This window comes from Vipera berus, assembly GCF_964194415.1.
Source record: "Vipera berus genome assembly, chromosome: 2".
NCBI lineage: Eukaryota > Metazoa > Chordata > Lepidosauria > Squamata > Viperidae > Vipera > Vipera berus.
The window spans coordinates 133,572,093-133,592,994 of record NC_138203.1 but is presented as its reverse complement, the minus strand read 5'-3'; the positions used below and the strand labels follow the sequence as shown (position 1 = coordinate 133,592,994).

The 20,902-nt window shown below is 37.2% G+C and overlaps 1 protein-coding gene across 1 annotated transcript in view; it reads left to right on the top strand.

Annotated features, from left to right (window-relative positions):
• The first annotated feature begins 966 nt into the window (after window positions 1–966).
• The window catches only part of DCTN2 (dynactin subunit 2), a 44,939-nt gene continuing 25,003 nt past the window's right edge, over window positions 967–20,902 (top strand). Inside the window, exons 1-2 of the mRNA XM_081320390.1 lie at window positions 967–1,233; window positions 4,300–4,368. Coding sequence (XP_081176516.1) covers window positions 1,198–1,233; window positions 4,300–4,368 — 105 coding nt within the window. The 5' untranslated portion in view covers window positions 967–1,197. The remainder of the gene's footprint in view (window positions 1,234–4,299; window positions 4,369–20,902) is intronic.

Genomic DNA, 20,902 nt, shown 5'->3' with positions numbered 1-20,902 from the left:
AGTCCAACCACCTGCTCAGGCAGGAAAGCCTATACCATTTCAGACAAATGGCTGTCCAGTCTCTTCTTAAAAACTTCCAGTGTTGGAGCATTCACAGCTTCTGGAGGCAGGTTGTTCCACTGGTTAATTGTTCTGTCAGGAAGTTTCTCCTTAGTTCTAGGTTGCTTCTCTCCTTGATTAGTTTCCCTCTGTTGCTTCTTGTCTGGCCTTCAGGCGCTTTCGAGAATAGCTTGACTTCCTTGTGGCAGCCCCTGAGATATTGGAACACTGCTATCATGTTCCACCTAGAAGACCACAGTTCCAAATTTTTATATTGTTCCTGTTACTTCTGAAAAATCTTCGCGCGTGCACTCACACACACACGATATACAGTACTGTCTTTGTTTCTCTTCACCCCTTTTAAATGATTTTGGAAAAAATAGGCACATTATTTTATAAACCTTAAATTTATTTGTTTTTAAAAAGTTGGGTACTTTTCTTGTAGATGTAGAAGAATTAGGACACTAAATAAATGAAAACTCAAGCACAAAAATAAAAAAATAAAAACACCAGGACATAAATAAGGCTAATAATAGCCAATTATTATTATTATTATTATTATTATTATTATTATTATTATTATTATTATTATTATTATTATTATTATTATTATTATATTATTATTATTATTAAACTTATATACCGCCCTTCTCCCGTAGGACTCAGGGCGGTTCACAAGGTTTTTTTAAAAAAAAACAATACAATTACAAAAATTAAAAACAATTAAAATGATTACATTAACCTTGAATAAATAAAAATCCCAATTAGAATCCAATTACTAATAATAAAAATCAGAAATCCCTTTTTCCCTGGAATGTCTGGTTTTAACTTTGATGGGAAGCTTCTTCTGTGCTTTGGAAGCCTGAAATGAAAACAAAATTAAAATCAACCCTGGAGAAATACGCTAGCTAGCCTATGCTACGAACATGCCCAGTAATGACTAAAGTAAACTAAGCGTTCTGCATCCAGCGGTGGATGACTAAATTACTTCCTTGCCTCCAGGACTACAGCTCCCAGAAAGCATAGCGCGGCAAAACCACACACCCCCAAAAAAAGCCTTTCAGTGTTCCCATCGCGTCTCTCGGTTGTTCTCGCGATACTTGGCTTTTCTGCCTCTCACCGGCCTAGGTGGCTTCAAAGCCATCCCTGCACCTGGCTATGGCCGACCCCAAGTATGCGGACCTGCCCGGCATTGTGAGTGGCGTGAGAGAAGCCCCTGCGGGGAGAAAGGAGTGGGGGCGGGGGGGAGACTGGTGCCGCGTTAAGGATGGAGGAGCATGAACCGCGCCTAGGGAGAGGAAAAGGGTGGGGTCGGACAGGAACTGGAGATAGGGGGGCTGCAGGATGCGGGATGTCTGGATGGAGAGAAGAGGAGCACCTGAGCATAAAAATGGGGCTTTTGATTCGCGCCAGGGAGTGGAGCTCCTTCGTCTTGGCTGAGATTAGAGAGGTTTAAGGGAAGCCCAAACAAAGCTCAGCCTGATCTCCAAAGGAGGTTTGTATCTGGATGCCGGGATGCCATTAAGAAAGGAGTGCCCCTGAGGTTGTGCAGACAAGGTGGGGATCCCCTGCAGAAAGAGCAGGGAGTATTGAGTAAATTAAAAGGTATTTTGGAAGATTGTGCGGTCGTGTTTTATTTCCTTCCTTCATGCACATCATGCATGCTCCGAAGCAGGGTCCTTCGCCCTCTGCTAAGGTGATTTAGACCTTGATAATTCTGGAGGACAGAGGTTGCCAGCTCGTTTCCCACGCTTTTCAGAATGCAAGGCTCTGGGTGTCTTGTTGGCCGTTCTTTATATCTGGACTAATTAAACTTGTGTTTAGAGTTAGGTGAAAAAGAGCCGTAATGGAAATAATGGAATGTTGCATGTGATTTCGTTGGTGCAAACTGTACCAACTCATTGTAGAGCTGACACAAACATAGAAAGTATAAGCAAAATGTTTTTTAGAGTCTTTTCCTCACTCCCACATTCCCTCCCTCCCCCCCCACACCAAATACTTTACACTTCTCTCTGGCTTTTCTCCACCACTGCCAGGGTGATAAAATATAGTTGAATTAGTATCTTATTAGTGATAACATGGTGTGCAAATCCCAGGGCACCTTTCTCTAAAGACAAGTGTGATGACAATACAGAGGGATACTTTTGCTCCAATGTCTTAAATGCAGGGTATGAGAGAATGAAAAGCTGCTGCTGTTAGTTGCTGACAATAATCAATAAATTGTGCTTGTCTCAGTTAAAAAACGTCAAGTGTCACATAGAAGGATATAACCTAAGGTGCAGACACTTTATGGGTATTTTATCTGAAGTGGACGGGAACCCTAAGGGATGGCACACATTCCATGCCCTGTAGCAACATCTCTCTATTTTGTCCTGTCATTGGAGTAACTCAGCATTTGTGAGGGATTATTTGCTTACTGGTTAACGGCTTACTCTGCACACAGGAGATTCTGCATTCAGTCCCTGGCAGCTTCAGTTAGCTTACATAGCAGGAAATGGGAAAGGCCTTCTCTTCTTGAGATTCTGGAGAGCCAACACCTAGCTAGAATAAACATTGCTAACCAAACAGCTTTGTTTAGTCTGTATGTTGTACCGTAAAATAAAAATGAATTAAAAGTTGATTAAACTATGTGGATTCCATATTTTTTAAAAATGTACAGTGTTAGGGAAGGCTACTTTATATTTTAGGAAATATGCTAGCAACCAGCAGGGCTTTAATAGGATAAAACTGAATGAGTTCTGCCTAACCCAGTCGGTTGTTGTTGTTTAATTCAGACATTGTATTTTTTTTGTTAGAGGGCTATTCTGAAATAATATGGTTTCTTATTGTCAAAAGCTGATTTGCAGAATGTTTCATTTTTCACTACATATAGAATTTCCCCTCATTTGCTTTTCCCATATTTTGGCAGGTATGCGACCTTACTGCTCACATTTGAGCAACATTTTGTTCTACTGGGCACTCAAAAACATCCCAATGGAACTGCTTCAAAAGTTCTTGGGTGCATCTAGCAGTGTGCAAGTGAGCATTATCGTGAACCAACACCACACCGGAAGTCAGCATGCCTCCGACACTTGTTATGGATGGCTCGCCTGAGTTTTCATAATGTTTCACACTAGAGGTCTGAATTGATGGTCAAACCACACTCCATGAACTTCACTAGCACTCCTTTGGCACCTTCACATTTGGCAGGATTTTATATGGCACCACTTCCGGTGTGGTGTTGGTTCACAATAATGCTCTCCCGCACACCGCTAGGCGCACCCAAGAACTTTTGAAGCAGTTCCATTTGGGATATTTTTGATCACACACACACACACACACCCATAGCCCAGATTTGGTGCCGAGCGACTACTACTAAGGAATTTCAAATCTTGTAAGACATTATGACAAGTGCCTCAATTTGAATGGCGATTATGTCATAATGTAGTTTATACATTACATTGTACAAACTACATTGTAGTTTTCTAATGTGCATAATAAAAAGTTCTGTATCTGCGAGTGTCTGTCATTGATAACCAAATGGAAGTTTATTTCCAAATTGCCCTCGTATATATTTCTTATTGCACCAGAGATGATCACAGTATGTACATTTTTCTGCTGAGAGTTTCTTTTAATTACTCCACCATGCCTTTTGCTAATGACTATGTACCCGGTTGCCTGAGTTGATTTAATACTGATGAGGCCAATAGTTTGTGATTCTACTGGAGTTTATAGGCCTGGTTCTGAACAGCAGAAGTGGTAATATCTAGTACTGATTTAACCATCACTGTATTTTCTAAGTAAGGAAACACCACAAATAAGTGTGTAGATTATACATGCAATTTAGTCAGGTTCATTAATCCCCCTTGAATTCTTCCCTTTGAAAGTTTACTTATTATTGAAAAGGTTTTATTAAGGGCTGAATAATTCAGAACAGCTGCTTTAAGTTGTGAATGGGCTAATAAATATTCTTTGGGCCGGTATGTGGGATTTATTTATTTTTAAGGTTCCCAAGTCTATCCTGCCTCTGGGCAACATAAAACATAAGATAGTTAAAAATAAAAATATACAAAGATCTTACAAAAGAAAAGTTTGGAAAACCTATTACTTAACTTTAAGTGTAGTCCATATTGTTAAGTTCTCTGATTTTAGTTCTTTAGATAAAAAGAGTTAATTCATACCATTATTAATGGTAGATTTTTTTAAAGGAAATGCTATTGTAGTAGGTCCATTCAGAATCTGGATTAATATTCTGATTTTTCCCTCATTATTGTTTTTCAGGCCAGGAATGAGCCTGATGTTTATGAAACAAGAGACCTCCCTGAAGATGATCAAGCAGAATTTGATGCGGTAGGAACATGAAATTCTATTCTTTTGTTTTTAAATTATGAATATTAAATGAGGGTATCTAGCCCTCAGACTATTTTCAAAAATGTCATTTCATCAATAGTGACTTGTATTGCCTACTATTGTGATAAGAGTGACCAAGTGAAAGGAAATATGTAAATTGGAAAGAGATATAATTTGGTATTTTAAATCTTTGTTAAAGAGAACTGGATTTCATAGTTTCTTTTAACCTGAATAACTGAAATAAAGCTGAATAAACTTAAAAACATCAATCTGTTAAACTATTGATCTTCTTGACTGCTTCTCGTTTCCTTAATGTGATTCCACAAAATAATTCTGAACTGTAGATTTTCTAAGGAGAATATTTGTTGTTTTGTAATAACAATTTTCTAAATCAAGATTAGATATTAAACAATTGCTTTAGAATCTTTCAAAGTTATTTTTATTCCTTCTTGCCTGAAAAGAGTTGCTTTTGTGCCTTTGTATATGTGTGAGGCTTTTTAATGTGTTTTTTATTAGTTATATATGAACTTTAGTCAGTTTATATTCAAGCACAAGATTCCCTTGACGTCTTCTTAAAATTCTTGGTGGAAAACCAGCAAAATTATACTGGGCAAGCATTAATTGACTTTGGTGATGAGACCTTTGCTGTAATGAACAACTAATTGTTTTTATACTCGTTGTTTTACTTGATTCTTGTAGGTTGCTCAGAATTGCTTTTTGTAAGATGGACAGCTACACAGATTTGATTAATAAGAAAAATAAATAAAACCAAGCTTTTACAATTAGATGTAATAGTTAGTAGTCCCAGTCTGAAAGAAAGCATTCCAGGAGAAGCTAGGGGGGGAAAATCTTAAATGGTTCAGAAGAACTGGCATGAATTTTAAATTATCATAATATATTATGAGTTTGATATCTGGAATTAGGCATGTATTTCTTTTCTTTAAATATTTGTAACCAAAAATTTCTGAAAAGATTAGATGTGTCATTTGATAAACTAGACTTTTTTATATATGCACTGTTAAAAATTTATATTCCACATTCAGAAAAAAAATTGAATTACAAGAAACACAACCACAAGTTTAGGATTCTAAGATTCTGTATGCCACAATTCCCAAATGTGTGGATGAAGAAGCTATTTTATGCTTCTTCACCAATGAAAATAAATTCAATATTACACAACTTGCTATTTTGCAGTTACATAAACTTTCATTTACAACTGCACAAGTAGTCCTTGTTTAGCAACTGTTTTGTTTAAAGAATTTGTTTTCAATTATGATAGTAATTACAATGTAAAAAGTAAGTTTATGACTAATTCTTACATTTATAATCTTTGCAGGTTTGTAAAGTAAAGCTGAAGGAAGATAAGCACAGTTGCAATTTTACTTACTGACCCTTTTGCTTGAGAACCAAATTGCCAATCCCAATTGTAACTGTTATTTACCTTATAGTAAATATATTTAATTGCAAACACAACCAATAGCTTCACCAGTACAACTTTACTTCTTACAAATATAGACCTGGGTTGTTGTTTTTTTAAAAAGAAAAAGAAGATAATAAGGCTGATCTCTGTTTATGCAATATTCTCCATTTCTACTCCATCCATACTGCTATATTAAATAGGCCCCCTTTTCAAATTAGGTGGATCATTACAGTTAAGTGGGATTTTTATGCATGCATAGTTAAATTGGTCAAATGTGAATTTCCTAGTTCTCATTTTGCTTCAGGAAATAATCCTCTTTGTTGTTCCAAGGAATATAAGAGCCCTTGTGGCACAGTGGTTAGAATGCAGTACTTCTGCTGACTTCCCGGCTGCCAGCAGACTGAATTGAGTATATATATGGGATTAGTCTGATATTTCCACCAAATTGCAAAGTATTATGTATATATTTATTTTTTGTCTTTCTTTCATTTTCCTTTGCAATGTATACTTTGGTTCTGTGATTTCAAGACATTGTCTTCCATTCTTTTGACTTTGAGGTATTTGTCATACTTAATGATGGTCTTGCTTAATTGAGTTCCTTCTTTAGTCTGAACTCACCCAGAAGAAAATGAGTAGGACCAGAAAAGCCGTGACACCTCTGAGGTTTAAAAATTACTGTAATCAGATTTGTTTGGGATGGGAAATAATGAAAATCTCCAAGGACTCAGCTAGTTTATAATCCTGAAGGAAGCATAACTTATTATGGAAGAATATCACTTTTTTTAATGAAGAAGGAATTATAGTAATCCTTTAAGTACCTACAGAAATTTGAAAGTAAAATTTCAGGATGAGACTTAGCTACGGAAAGAAAAGTCTTTGTTAAGAGTATCTGGTTTCTGTCTTACTATGCTGCCAGCCTATGATGGAATGGCGTTATGATTCGTCATGATGTGATCCCATGTTGTTAAAAGTACATTCAAAGAATGGATTGTTGTACAAGTCCAGTGTGATAATTTTTTTCCCTGTGGGAGTGCTGGTTGAATCTCATGAAGTTGAATCTCATAAAATGGATGCTGTAGATTTTAAAGTTTAGAATCAAAAGAGTTTTGATTCTTTGTTTTTGTATATCCCTGTTTACACTATAATGAGAATATTTAAAACTCCCTCACAAAGCCTATTCATATTGACTCTGCCTTTAAAGTCCAATCTTGCATCCACTTTTTTTTTAAGTAACCATAGCACCCAATAACAAATGTATAGTGCCAGAAGCTAATTCCTGGACATGACAGGAAATGCATCATGGGCTCAAATGCTCATTCCCGCTTTGGCTTTTCTGTCATTTGCCCAACCATTAACAGCCTCCGGTGATTAATTCCAATAATTTTTTATTAATCTTAGGTATGATTTATTTGAAATAAACCAGCATCAATCAATGTATTATGGAATTGTTATATGTCAATAAATCACATTTAATTGCAATTTGGCCTTATGTCCTAACTTCTGATTAACTTGAAACAGATTAATTAGAAATAAAACTGAAAGCTTCAGGTTATTTTATTCTCATTACGATAAACTAATGTGATGTCAACCTGCAATCATTTTAAATTAGGCTTTTGGCATGTCATGGTAACCCAGAAGTTCAGTGTATTAATTTTAATATTCCTTTTTGATTCCTCCTTGAATCAGGAACCCTGTTTGATCCCTCGTAACATGTCAGAGTTGGAAATACATTTTTTTTCTCGTTCCTGATCCTTGGCTTATTAGAGAAGTAAATGAGCAATTCCAGTTTGATTGTTCCATTTTTTTAAAACAAAGTGTTTTTTATATTTTTGTCTTAAAAATAAAAATCACAATTATGTAGAGAAAATAACTAATTTAAAAGGAAATTTGTGATTTAAAACTTATACAAGATTGGATTTTTTAGGATTTTTCAACCAAAACAAATGTATAAAATTGGCCGTTGAACAGTGTTATGAATTTTTTTGATACATATAAAAACTAATAGTAATATATTGCCTCAGACTAAACTGCATATATGTGAAGGCTGTTTCTCAGGCTAATAAAAATTGAGGATATGTTTTTGTAAATAGACAGCTGCAAGTTCGTCCATTGTATATATTTTCTGTTGAAGAGAATTTATTAAAGATTCTGCCCTAATATTTTCAAAGATGTAATAGGTTCTAACTGAAAAATAGAGTAGTTAGTAATATATCTGTAAGTTGATTCCTTATACTTCCTTACACACTTAACAAGAACAAAAATCAAAACCTCACAATCCTTGTGGGATTGTCCCTGGAAAAAGAATTTACTTTTATTTGAGTTGCCTGCTCAAGAGTTTGAGTACATAGCAATGATTAATTATATTAAATTATTGTGATAAACTGAAAAAAATGGATAACAAAACAATGCATTGCCTTTTGTTTCTGCTTTAGACTACAAGGGCACATGTGCTCTGCTCTTGGGATTTTACAGTATTTTCCTTCCAGTAATAATGGAAGGAAAATATAGCAACGCATTTAGTGTGGCTACAGAGAAGTTGTCTTTCCTATGTGGCAGAAGTAAAGGGTCTCTCATTAACCTCCAGTGGGAAGGAGATAGGCTCCATGCAGTTTTGATGATTGATATTGAAAACCCATGCCCAATTTCATCATTTGGTATTTTTAGGTGCAAAGGGTTCAGTTAATTGGGATGAAAAGCCACAGTGCCACATATCTTACTCAATTTCTTTCTTCAGGATAAGACAAACTGGAATGTTTAGGGCAGAATACTATTGGCTAGTTTAGGACAGTTATTTTAAGGAATTTTGACTGAAGCGTCTCAGGCCTTTTGTCATTTCCATTTATTCAGATCTGTGAACCATTCATAATCTGCAGTTTGTGACTTCTGCATCTAAAGGTCACAAATTTAAAGGCAAAATGCGATATGATTCCCTCATATTATCACTAAAAGAAGTTTCCACCTTCTACCATTAGAGATTACTGTATCTAGACTGAGTGCTTCACATTAAAATCTTAATGCCAAGCAGTGTGGTAGGTATGGACACTGTATGCCCAAATTCCTCTCAGGAATTTAATATATATATATATATATATTAAAGGATCCGTTCTGGCATCATTCCTTAATATTGTGAAAAAGATAGTGATTTTTAAAATAATTTTACATCATTTATAATTTTATAAGGCCCTTATACCAGTGTTTCACAGCTTTTTCCTTCATTACCCAAAACCCACCAGAAAGTCCTTTTTACTGCTTATCAGAAAGTTCTTTATTTAATTATCCCTGTTGTAAAAGAGTCATGGGACCATTGTCATTACTCAAAGAAAAACAATACCCACTTTTATCAAATTTTGGATAATTTACCCAGTTTTGGGAAGTACTGCCTTATACAGTCCTTACTTGGCCTTTCCATAAAGTTACACATAATAAAGTGCCCTGATGTAAATAAGGTGCATTGTTGCCTCAAATACAAGAGCTGCTCTTAGGTAATTGACTGAAGAAGGCACACTGCCCCTGTGTTTTTCTGCAGGTGTTGGGTCCATGAGCACCTGTGACAGTATGTCTCATCCTCTGTCTCTTTGGGTAAATATCGAACTCAAAACCATATAGTTTACACTTAAAGTTTCCTCCCATCTCCTGCTAAAGGCTTGCCTATTCCTGCAGTACAATAGGTAGCGCAATGTACGCCCTTAAATGTTTTGCAGTGAGTTGCATAAAAGCTATTTTTCTCTTCTTGGCATGCAAGCATTCCCAAAGGGAATTGTGGGAGGTACATTTAGTCTCATAGTAACAGGGCATAGTGATTGAGGAGTAATCAGGTCAACAAAGCATTACCTGTGTAATGCTAGCTAAAAGCACACTGAAGTAGCGGTTCCTTTCTGCAGGCTTAGTAAAATCTACAGCTAGTGATGGAAGTTACCGGTATATAACAATTTAGCTAATCTTTTGAGATTAATAATGCCTGATATTCAAGCCTTAGTTCTAGTGCCAACTGATATGAAAAATCTTATCTTAGTGTTAATTTACATAACTATTTAATTTGCTGCTTGTCACTGTGTGTACATCTTTCAACTTAATGTATCATCTTTGGGTTTTATTTTAATTTAACTTTTTATTTTGAATCAGACATTGAATTGGGATATACATGTTTGTCAGAGGCAGAATAAAAAGTATGCTGATAGAATAAAAAATAACAGACACACAGTAGAAAGCAAAAGGTAGGGATTGCATTTGACCCTCTCCTTTTTGCTTCTAGAAGCCCTCTTGACAGAAAAAATTATGGGTAAAATGGTCCTCATATCACATATCTTCAAAATTACAGCAACAGTTGTGACTCCCTAATGCTGGCATGAGGCACTTATTTTATTATTTTCTTTTCACAAAAATCACTGTGTCTAATACACTATGAAAATCAGTAAGGCACTTGGCTGCAGTTTAAAGGCTGCCTACTTCAACTGGCATACTCAGATTTATTGGGTCGTAGTTGCAGTCACTGTGGCCATGGCAGTACAGATGGTCATAAAGCACGAGGTCACATAACCTCATTGCTTAGCGATGGCAATCCTGGCACTCTCCATTGTTGCTGTAACTGAATCCCACCGGTTGTTAGCTGGGGACCAGCCAGATCTAAGCCAGCGATTATAGCGTTAGGGATTAGAGTCAAAAAGGTAAGTAGGAGGGAAAAAAATAATAAAAGAGGAGATTGCTTTGAAGATGCCAAAATGAAAAGCAATTGTTTATATTTAATTCAAGCCTGACTAAGCTTATCTTGTAAGGTGGGTTTTAGTAGATGCAGCCTCTAAGCCAGGGGTCCCCAACCCCCGGTCTGTGGACCGGCATCAGTCTGCAGTATGCCAGATGCCAGTCTGGGCAAACAAGCAAAGCCCCATCCGCAGGATGCAGGCAGCACGTGAAACCATGCCCCCTCCGATCTGCGGAAAAACCTCTGTCCGCGGAACCGGTCCTTGGTGTCCAAAAGGTTGGTGTGGGGGGGTTGCTATTCTAGGCAATCTTTGGTGTTATAACCCAAAAGTGGAGAATCTGACCCTCCAGGTATTGGTGAATTACGGCTCCAAGCCCCTCTCATCATTCGATCCAGTTGGCTAGGGCCGCTGAGGGTTGAACTTCAGCACCATATAGAGGTGCGTAGCTTCCCACTCCTGCATCAAAAGGATGTTGAGCTTCCTTAAAGGTCAGGCAGCTGTGCTCCACTTGTTTGTGGCAGAATAATAGTGCTGTAGCTTCTAGCACAGAGTGCCCCAATGAAATTGAAGCAGCTGCCTATCTAGCTTGAACGGATAGCATTATACGTTTAGCCTGTCATTACCTGCTATGAAAATGAGATTCTTCACTTTGGGTAAATGCTGTCTGGGTGATGAAAAATATCAGATCATCTGCCATTGAAGAGGAAAGGTTACCAGAGAGAGAGAGAGAGAGAGAGAGAGGTTTTTCTTTGCCGTGGATTTAAAAAAAGCTGCCATTAAAGATGTCCAAAGGATACATTGAAATACATAACCTGTTTTGATGGGAATTAGTATAAAGATTTCATCATGTAACATGTATATCTAAATGGTTCATTCATTTTGTTAAAGAAGGAAGTACTTTTTCAGTGAGGTGGGGGTTGAGCAGAGAAAAGGAGGGTTGTGTTGTTTTTTTTAAAAAATAGGCATTTGATAATATTTACTGAAATTCTCAAATTGTTCACTGAAGACAGTGCTCTAAAATGGTGGTGCAGTATAAACGCCAAAAAGTAAGACATTAGCATGCGTTATTAATGGAAGCTCTAAAATAAATATGAATTAACTTCCAGTCCATTTATATCTCTTGCTGTTGTATTTGTTTGCCTTTACCCTATTTATCCAAATACTGTCTTCACATTTAACTTACCCCTCATTTGTGAGTCTTTGCCCTTCACACTTGGCTGGTTTTTCCCCCCTGCTGTTGTATTTTTAATATATGTAAATGTATTCTTAATATTACCTCTGTACATAGTATTTTACACTATAACCATAAACAGAGGATCTTTGTGCCCAAAGTGTAAAATTTTGATTCTGAAGGAACAGTAGAAAGACCTGTATTTAAATATTTACATAGTACAGGAAGTCCTTGACTTGCAATTGGGACCAGAATTTCCATTGCTAAGCAAAGCAATTGTTAAGGAGTTGCACCTTATTTTATGGCTTTTTTATCACAATTGCTAAGCGAATCACTGCAATGGAGTGAAACATGTGGTTTTTAACTTAATCCAACTTTCCCTATTGATTTTGCTTGTCGGACGTTGTTGGGAAGGTTGCAAATGATGATCACACGGCCTTGGGATGCTGCAACCATGGTTTGTAGATGCCAGTTTTGATCATGTGATCGTGGGTATGCTGCAGGGCCGTAGGTGTGAGGAACACTCATAAGTCACTTGGAAATTTCAATGCCATTGTCACTTTGAATGGTCACTAAATGAATGGCTGTAAGTCGAGGATCACCTTTTTCAGTTTCCATACACACCTTGGAAAATTTTGTTCCTCTTATTCCTCTGGCAAAGGATCCGAAGCTATTTCTGCTATAATGAAAGCCAGATGTACTAACATAGAAGTTGTAATTGTACAAGAAATGATTGCTTTATAGCCCATTTTCCATGAACCACCCACTCCACAGCTAAGCATTTCTCACTGTTCAGCTTTTGCAGAGCTTAAACTACAAAGCATTATTTAAATACAGGTAGTCCTTGACTCATAAGTATAATAGAGCCTGCCCAGTATAATCAGAAGTTGTGACGGCTGTTGAGTGGGAGACCCAAGTAATCACCTCACTTAAGTCTTCCCCCCCTCCCCCGTGTCTATTCTTCCTCATGCAGTTGTTAAATGAACGTGTGCGTTAAGTAGAGCACAGGGTGCCTCAGGACCCCGGGGGAACCCATTGGAGGTCTAGTAGAGGCCCTGCCCCAGGCCTCCCTAGGCCTCCCATAGCCCCTGAAGCACTGCAGCAACCATAACTTTGGGATTGGGTCATAAGTAGCTTTTAGAGGGTCTGCCCTAATTTTGAATGCTCACTAAGCGACCCGTTGTAAGGCGAGGATACCTGTATTGGCTGAGATATTCACACATTATTTTATCCCGTGTAAAATTTCTACTGCAAGCGATACAATAGAGTTGTAATTTTGGAAGAATTTCACTCCTGCTCCCGATCAGATCTAGGGAGCAAAAGAACCCTGCTTTAGCAGCAAAATCAGCTGTGCATCGGCAGGAGAAAAAGATCGCCCTATCCTTAAGCATGTCACCTTGGGGGAAGTCTATTGTAGTTTTACATCTGATATAATTGGTGTTTTTTTTTAATTGAGCTGTGACAAAATGGAAGAAACCTTGTGAAAATAGTGCTAAGTAAAATGCCGCTTTGTTGCATTTTTGCTGTACATATTGCTGCATATATCAAACAAGCCTTTTTTCTATGGAAGAATGTGGACGGAAAGATGTTTATCATAAGCAAATCACATATTTTTTTCCAAGGAGAAGTGAGTTTGAGGTTCACCTTAGTCCATAATGAAAAATAAATAGATTTTGCATTATCTCAAGAAGCCTTAACTGCTTGAAGTGACATATACAAATATTTTGTCCCTTGCAGTGGTCGTATTGAAAATTTTATTGATACAATTACAACTGTACTGTGTAATAAATATGCATTGTCATAATTTAGATGTATTTTAGTTTTATAACGTTCATTGGTAAGTCTATATTTTTCCCGTTAAGGAGTAAGAAGTGAATAAGAAGTGAGGGATCATGTTTTTGCATTGGCAGTTCTGAAACCCCGCTTTTCCAAAAGCAGTTGAAAACAAAATGGAAAAAGACAAATTCTTTATATAGTTCTATTTTATTCAGCTGTCCTGCATTCATAGTCAAAGTCTTTCTATAATACCTATAACAAATAAATACTCTACAGCAAAGGTCCTTTCCAAAGTCAATTAAAAGCTTTTTATTTGTAGATCCTGCTCATTTTATTGATGTATTGATTATAGCTAGGCGAATATGAATAGCGACTGAATAGTTTTTACTTAATTTCTTTTGAGGTGTTATACCTGAAAAGAGAACAGCAATATGTGTAATGGATTTGCAGATGGTAATTCTGTTCTCAGCTTCCGTACTCTCTGTACAATTAAAACTCAGTTAATAATATTGATTTTGATTAACAAATAAATGAATTTTAATATACTTCCACTTGTGAACTCAGGTTAATTAACTGGCAGTGCATATGAGGAAGTTGCATCTTAATTTACATCCACATCATCAAAAAATTTTTTAAAATATTTTCATTATATTATCACTGGATTCTTTCTGATCATTGGGCTCCATGTCCTATATGTAGGAATTCTAGTAACTGGTAGAAGTGTGAATGTTATCAACTTCTATTCAGCTGTATTTTGTGATGATCGAATTCTAAAAGCTTCCAAAGCAGTTTGGGCACTGAAATCTTTGGTGCTGGTTATCTTTTTTGGCCAACATTTGAGGTTTAAGCCTTTGATCCTCCAGGAGTACTAGATTCTAGTTCTAATCAGATCTACTGTAAGATAGAATCAGATCTACAGATTTTACACTATAAGCTTGGAAGAAACAGTGCATTTCCATATTTCATCTCCCACACGGAAAAAGTGAGCCCCGCTAAGAACCTTGTTATAGGGTAGAATTACAAATATTCTAAATTAATAAATTAATAAAAACTGTAAAAAGTGACAAATATTGTAAAAAATAAAATAAATAAGCCCACCATCCAAAGCTAATTATAAAAAAATTAATTCAAATGCCTAATTTCATGGGCTTGAAAATTATAAAGGAATTTTAATGAATGATTTCCTGAGATGAATAACCAGGCTTTTTTATATTTGATTTTTTATGATCGCTTATTATCTTATCTTTTATAAATATACACACTGCCAGCTACCTAATGTTGAGTTAGAGCAATAGTTCATGTAGCTCAGTTTTGTTTGCATCTATCCTTGATGGACAAAATGGAGGGGGAGGGAAACTTGCCCACATTTTACAGCTACAGAAACAAGGTTTTCCCTCCCCTTTGTCCTTAATGTCTACTTCTAAACAACTGGGGAAAAACCGTGGCAGCTCTGTTTGCTCCAGTATGGGTCAAGGTGCTGTGTTGGCTAAAATGAACGACAGCTTGAAGGAATGATTATCAATTTGCATCCTTCTCTGCTACCCATGCCTTGGGCTTTATTGTACAGAGGCCTTTAATTTTAATTTTATCTTAACTTCTGTATTTATTGTATGTTATTGTTGTTAGCCGCCCTGAGTCCTTCGGGAGATAGGGCGGCATATAAATCCCAATAATTAATTAATTAGGAAGCGGGATGCTAAGGCAATAGAATTAACAGTGCATGCTGGCATGAAAGTTAATGTTGGTGTGTAAAAAAGGGACTGTGGTGGAAAAGAACTCCCTGAACTTCCTTATCATCTTCTTTCGGATGATTTTCGGATGATGGGTTAGTTGCATTACTGATATCTTGCTTGTGTGAACATAATATTGCAAATCAAGCATTGCAGAGTTTTTATATAGTCTGACCTACAGAGATCAGATGATAACTTCCTGGGTTATCTCTTAAATGGCCACTACCCACTCTGGCCTCCAGCCAACAGTTAACTTAGAATCCTTTCATGAGATATAATGGGATATGTTTTTTTGGACTCTAACAGGATTTTCTTTTGGGTGCCACCTGCGAGCCAAGTGTGTCTATATCTGCTATATAGGAAGGAATCCATTTGAGTGTGATCTACAACAATGAGCTATATTGAATCTAAATTTATTTTTAAAGATCTGTGTAGTTATACCATCAAATTGGAGGGGACCTAATGTAAAGTTGGATTATTTGGCAAAATGTTCATCATAGAGTATATTTGTTCCACTTCCTGAGGTGAGCCTTTTTCTAGAGAAAATCATGACCATATGAGAAGAAGCATATTTCTGCTCTTGAATATAACTTTTTTTAATAGTAGCCATGACATAAATACATATTAGTAAGTGCTCGGTAGATTCCAGATGTGAGGGGAATTGGACAATAAAGAAAAAATGGGTGACACTATGGCACTATTCCAGTATTTGAGGGGCTGCCACAAAGAAGAGGACATCAAACTATTCTCCAAACACCAGAGGGCAGGACAAGAAACAATGATTGGAAACTGACCAAAGAGAGAAGCAACCTGGAATTAAGGAGAAACTTCCTAACAGTGAGGACAATTAACCAGTGGAACAGCTTGCCTTCAGAAATCGCGGGAGCTCCATAATTATTTGGAGATTTTTAAGAGACTAGACATTCACCTGTCTGAGATGGTATAGGTTCTCCTGCTGGACTAGAAGACCTCCAAGGTCCCTTCCAGCTCTATTCTATTCTAATATAAATCTTCTTACTGGGAATATAATGGATTTTTGTTACAGGCATGGCATTTTAATGCCAAGCTAACCTGAAGCTGCACCTTAATTATACCTTATCCGTATGCCTTCTTCCAAATTATTTCGAGACTTTCTTTTCAGGGGTAAAGAATAAGAACTTGCCTTCTTAGAAAGGGTGTTGGGGAGAAGAAAAAGAGCTAGAATTCTCAGAAAGTGGAATTTATTTTATACAACAGCGTTTTTCAAACTTGGCAACGTTAAGACACGTGGGCAGGGCTGGCTGAGGCATTCCGGGAGTTGAAGTACATACATCTTAAAATTGCTAAGTTTGAGAAACACTGGGATAAAAGCTTTCCTTTCTATGCTTTGATGCATTCATCCCACAGTCACGCTTGATGGAATAAAATGTGATGTTGTGCATGACCACTCACAATTGAACCTGGTTTAGAGATGCAGAAGGATAACACAGGGGAATTATGAAGTAACCAAAAAAAGTTATCACTTCAAATGATAAGTAGAGAGTGCCCGTTTGGATTCTATTTTCTGAGCGTCCAAACCAATCTCTTCCCATAATACATTATATTTGTTAGTGTCATCATACCTGAAGTTGCTGTAGGGAAGATTCACCAAGAAGATGTGTGTTAATACTCCTATATGTTTAAGCCAGTGTTATTGCTAAGAGTCCTCCAGATTTGATCCAGCTTTGTTAACAATCATATTTTTTTACCGTCCTCTGCTAGTTATAAGGCCCTTTCTTTTACAGCCACTTCCAGGAATCGATTGAGATGTTGACAGAATGCCTTATCATTGTTTTAATTGTGTTTATATTGGATTATTGTACACTTGAACTTATCTGAGTTTTCCTAATGCTCTTCCCCATCACCCTTCACACCACCTTGCCTGGATACTAGTTTGCACAAGTAAGACCATTAAAAATGCTATTTTTGTTTCTTCTGCATGCTTCTAGAATCTGTGTTTGCATGGTACTAAATCTGCATTAGATAAAATTAAATCAGTTTTAAAAATCTCTTATAATCTATATTGTTTGTACTTTTATGGCACTGTTATCTTTTCATTGGGTCATTACATAAAAGAGAGGAGAGCAACACATTCAAAATTACAGGTTTTAAAAAGCAAGAGAACTTAACTTGCCCAAAGGAATTAATTGAAAGGGTAGTTCCTTAGCCTGAGAAATGATGGCTCAAGGTGCCAATTCTATGAAAAGTGTAACAGCCAGCTCTGACTTTGGAGAATCTGGAACAAAAGTCTGATATAGAAAATTGCTATACTTTGGTGTGTTTTTTTCCTCATCTGATCTATAAGTAGCTTCTATGTGCTTCCTGTATTGCTTTATCAAATTTGGACTGTGAAAATTGAAGCTCCTGATTTACAAAAACCTAATCATTTAATGCTATTTTTTTTAGAAATCTAATTGAATTGTGGGAAATAAGTGATTGGGTGAAGTGGATGTGCTGAAGATGGGAGATGCAACTCATCCTCTCCAAAAGTACTTGATTTCTGTTAATTTTGGGGAGTTGTTTCGTCTTGCAGAAGCACACAGAGGACTATCTATTTTTTAATCACCCTTGCCATTGCTTTTGTTAAAGCTTTTTCAAAGAAATCAAGCTGGAAGTGAATCTGCCCCAGGTTGAACATTTTAATGAATATTTAAAAAGCTCACACTAAGATGGGACTTACATTTAATGCCCATTATGATTATCAGGTGGATATTCTGCTGATGCATCTGGCTCCCTTCGATGTTTTTTGGTTGCCATGTTTAGCTCCCTTTCATTAGATCTAGTGAAAACCTTGTTCAGGCTTTGATTGTAGCTGTGCTGAATGCTTGGCTAAGGTGGTAGATGCTTTCTTGGTAGCTGTAGTGATCTAATTTACATTTGCCTTGCTTGCCAAAGGAATTATCTAAGGAAAAATATCTGAACACAACTAAAGTAGGAGATTCATTTTTCTGAATAAAAAAAAATGCAACCCCAATAAAATTAGATAGGCATTCTGATGTATTCTTAATGTATTCCTTGTTTATTCATTAGGCTTATATGCTGCTCCAATCAGAGTGGCTTGCTTACCTAATACTACTGTTATCCGCTAATAGGGTTCAAACAACTCAACAAAGCTGACATCATCAATTTCCCATCTACCTAACCACCCTGATCAAATACTAAGGATTGGCCACTCTAATTACAATCTCCTATTAGCAGGAAAGGGTTGATGGTCCAAGGCATACAGTAGTGGCCAAAATTGTGGAAACCTTTTGGGAAAAGTGTATAGTAGAAATGCTACCTTTGGTTAAGTTTCCACCAATTTTTCTTCTAATTTCTTTATAACTGTAGCCTTGTTCACTTAATAATACTATTTTACATCGCTTTCTGGGCAGCCAGTCAACTCTTTGCACCATTACTTTAATTTTATTATGTTTTACAAGCTCACTAAATGAAAGAAGACAAAAAAACAACAACAACCAACTTGATAGCCATCACATAACACACTGAGAAAGGTCCTCCTCTCAGCTTCAATACTGTGATCTGATTGGCTCATTGCCAAAACAAGATGACACCTGATTGGCTCTCTAAACACTCGTGCTCATTGGCTACAATCAGATGAAGGAAAGCTACCTGATATGAACCTAAGCAACTTGTGCTTCCATTTTCTGGTTATTTGGCTATAACCTTTCATAGAACACAGTACAAATAATTGAACAAACTTTGATGCATTACATTCTTGATTAAATTATCTTTCCATTGATATATAATTTTATGGTACTAGTCCAAACAAAAAGTGGTGTTATTAGCCATCAAAGCTCAAAAATACACTTTTCCCAAAAGGTTTCCACAATTTTGGCCATTACTGTATATGCAAATATACAAATTCTAAGTACCAAAATTGTACTCTGTCAACCTTTTACAGCATTGACTTCATTTAAATACACTGAATATAGTTTTCAGCTTCCAGAATTTTCAGCAGGAAAAGTCTTGGGGCTAAAGTTAAAGCATTTGTAGGATATCAGCATAGCTTTCTCAACTGAAGAGCACTTTTCCCCCACTACTTGCTAGCAGGCAGTATCTTCTATGTAAGACCTCCTCCATTCTCAAGAACTGTCTGTAAAATGCCGCAGTTAGAAGAGGAGACAAAATGTTGATCCATGCACACTTCCATTAAAAGAAAATCCCATTGCAGAAAATAGTCATCTCTGAATTTTTCTGCATGCATCTTAAGGTGATATTTAATTAGCTAATTGATTCTCTAGTGTTCCTTGAAATTATGAGATCTGCTGTCTTGTAGTTACACCAGTGGTAGATTTCTAGATTTGTAAATTATTACTTGGCTTGTTATAAGGTAAAGGTTCCCCCGCACATGTGTGCTAGTCGTTTCCGACTCTAGGGGCCGGTGCTCATCTCTGTTTCAAAGCCGAAGAGCCAGTGCTTGTCCGAGGACGTCTCCGTGGTCATGTGGCCGGCATGACTAGACTCCAAAGACGCACGGAACACTGTTACCTTCCCACCGTAGTGGTCCCTATTTTTCTACTTGCATTTTTACGTGCTTTCGAACTGCTAGGTTGGCAGAAGCTGGGACGAGTAACAGGCGCTCACTCCGCTATGTGGCACTCGGGATTCGACCCGCCAAACTGCCAACCTTCTGATTGACAAGCTCAGTGTTCTAACCCACTGAGCCACCGCGTCCCCTTGGCTTGTTACAGCTCCTACTGATTTTTCTTCTATTTTGACAGTCAGGTTTTTAGTAGCCATAGCATTACCAAAGGAGAAATGGTTTTCTTATATTGGTTTTGGGGGGAAAATTGACTTCTGTGGCTTATTATGTAAATCAGTTACTCTAGTCTAGGGGAATTTCCACATAGCCAATGATCTTTCAGTTCTTATCCATTTCTGCAGGTTCATGCCCACTGTTGCATGAATGGGCCAAACGTGGTGTTTTGTCCTCTCCTGTTGCCAGGTAGTGGCCCCTCTAACTGCCAAAGGCAGGAGGCAAAAACATTAGCCAGACTGCCATATCCCTACCCATGTTCTTATATCGGAACAACTGGGAAGAAGGGAGTGTGATGGCAAGGCGAGAAGGAAATAAAAGTTGGATTCCTACCTATGAGGGAAGCAGTATCAAACTGTATTTGTAAGACGATGAGCTGATTCAGCACCCTGAGCTGCACACGAGCCACACAGTGTTTGGCTTATTTCTGAAAGCCAACTTAGTTCTCTCTTCCCTGAGGTTTGAATTAAAATTGAGATGTGCTGGATACCTTGATGATAGGATAGTAATTTTTGGGAGCATCCAATAAAATCGAGAAAGCTGGAGGCTTTTTTGCCTTGCAAATAAGTTGACAATGGCTCTATGGATTTGAACTTTCCAGAGATGTAGTGCTGATGAGTCATTATTTTATCAGCGTGCTTCCCAGTTTTCCAAGCAGCCTTCAAGGGCAATGAGGGATTTAAAAATCCCTGCATGTTGTGTGTTAGTATTGCTTCTTTCCAAGGTACTTGTTTCCTCCTGATGGGCACAGTGTAGAAACGAGACACAGAGTCAGTTAAGCCACCTTGGAGTACAGAACCTGCAGCCTTTAGACCTGCTTCATTTTACTGAGAGTTGAGCAGGATGATTTTTTTTGGGTGGGGGCTGCCTGCTCTTATCTGCCTCTTTTCTTGTGGACAAACAAAAAGTGACCTTGGTTAATTAATGTCAACTCTGGGAATACCCCTACACCTTTTAGTC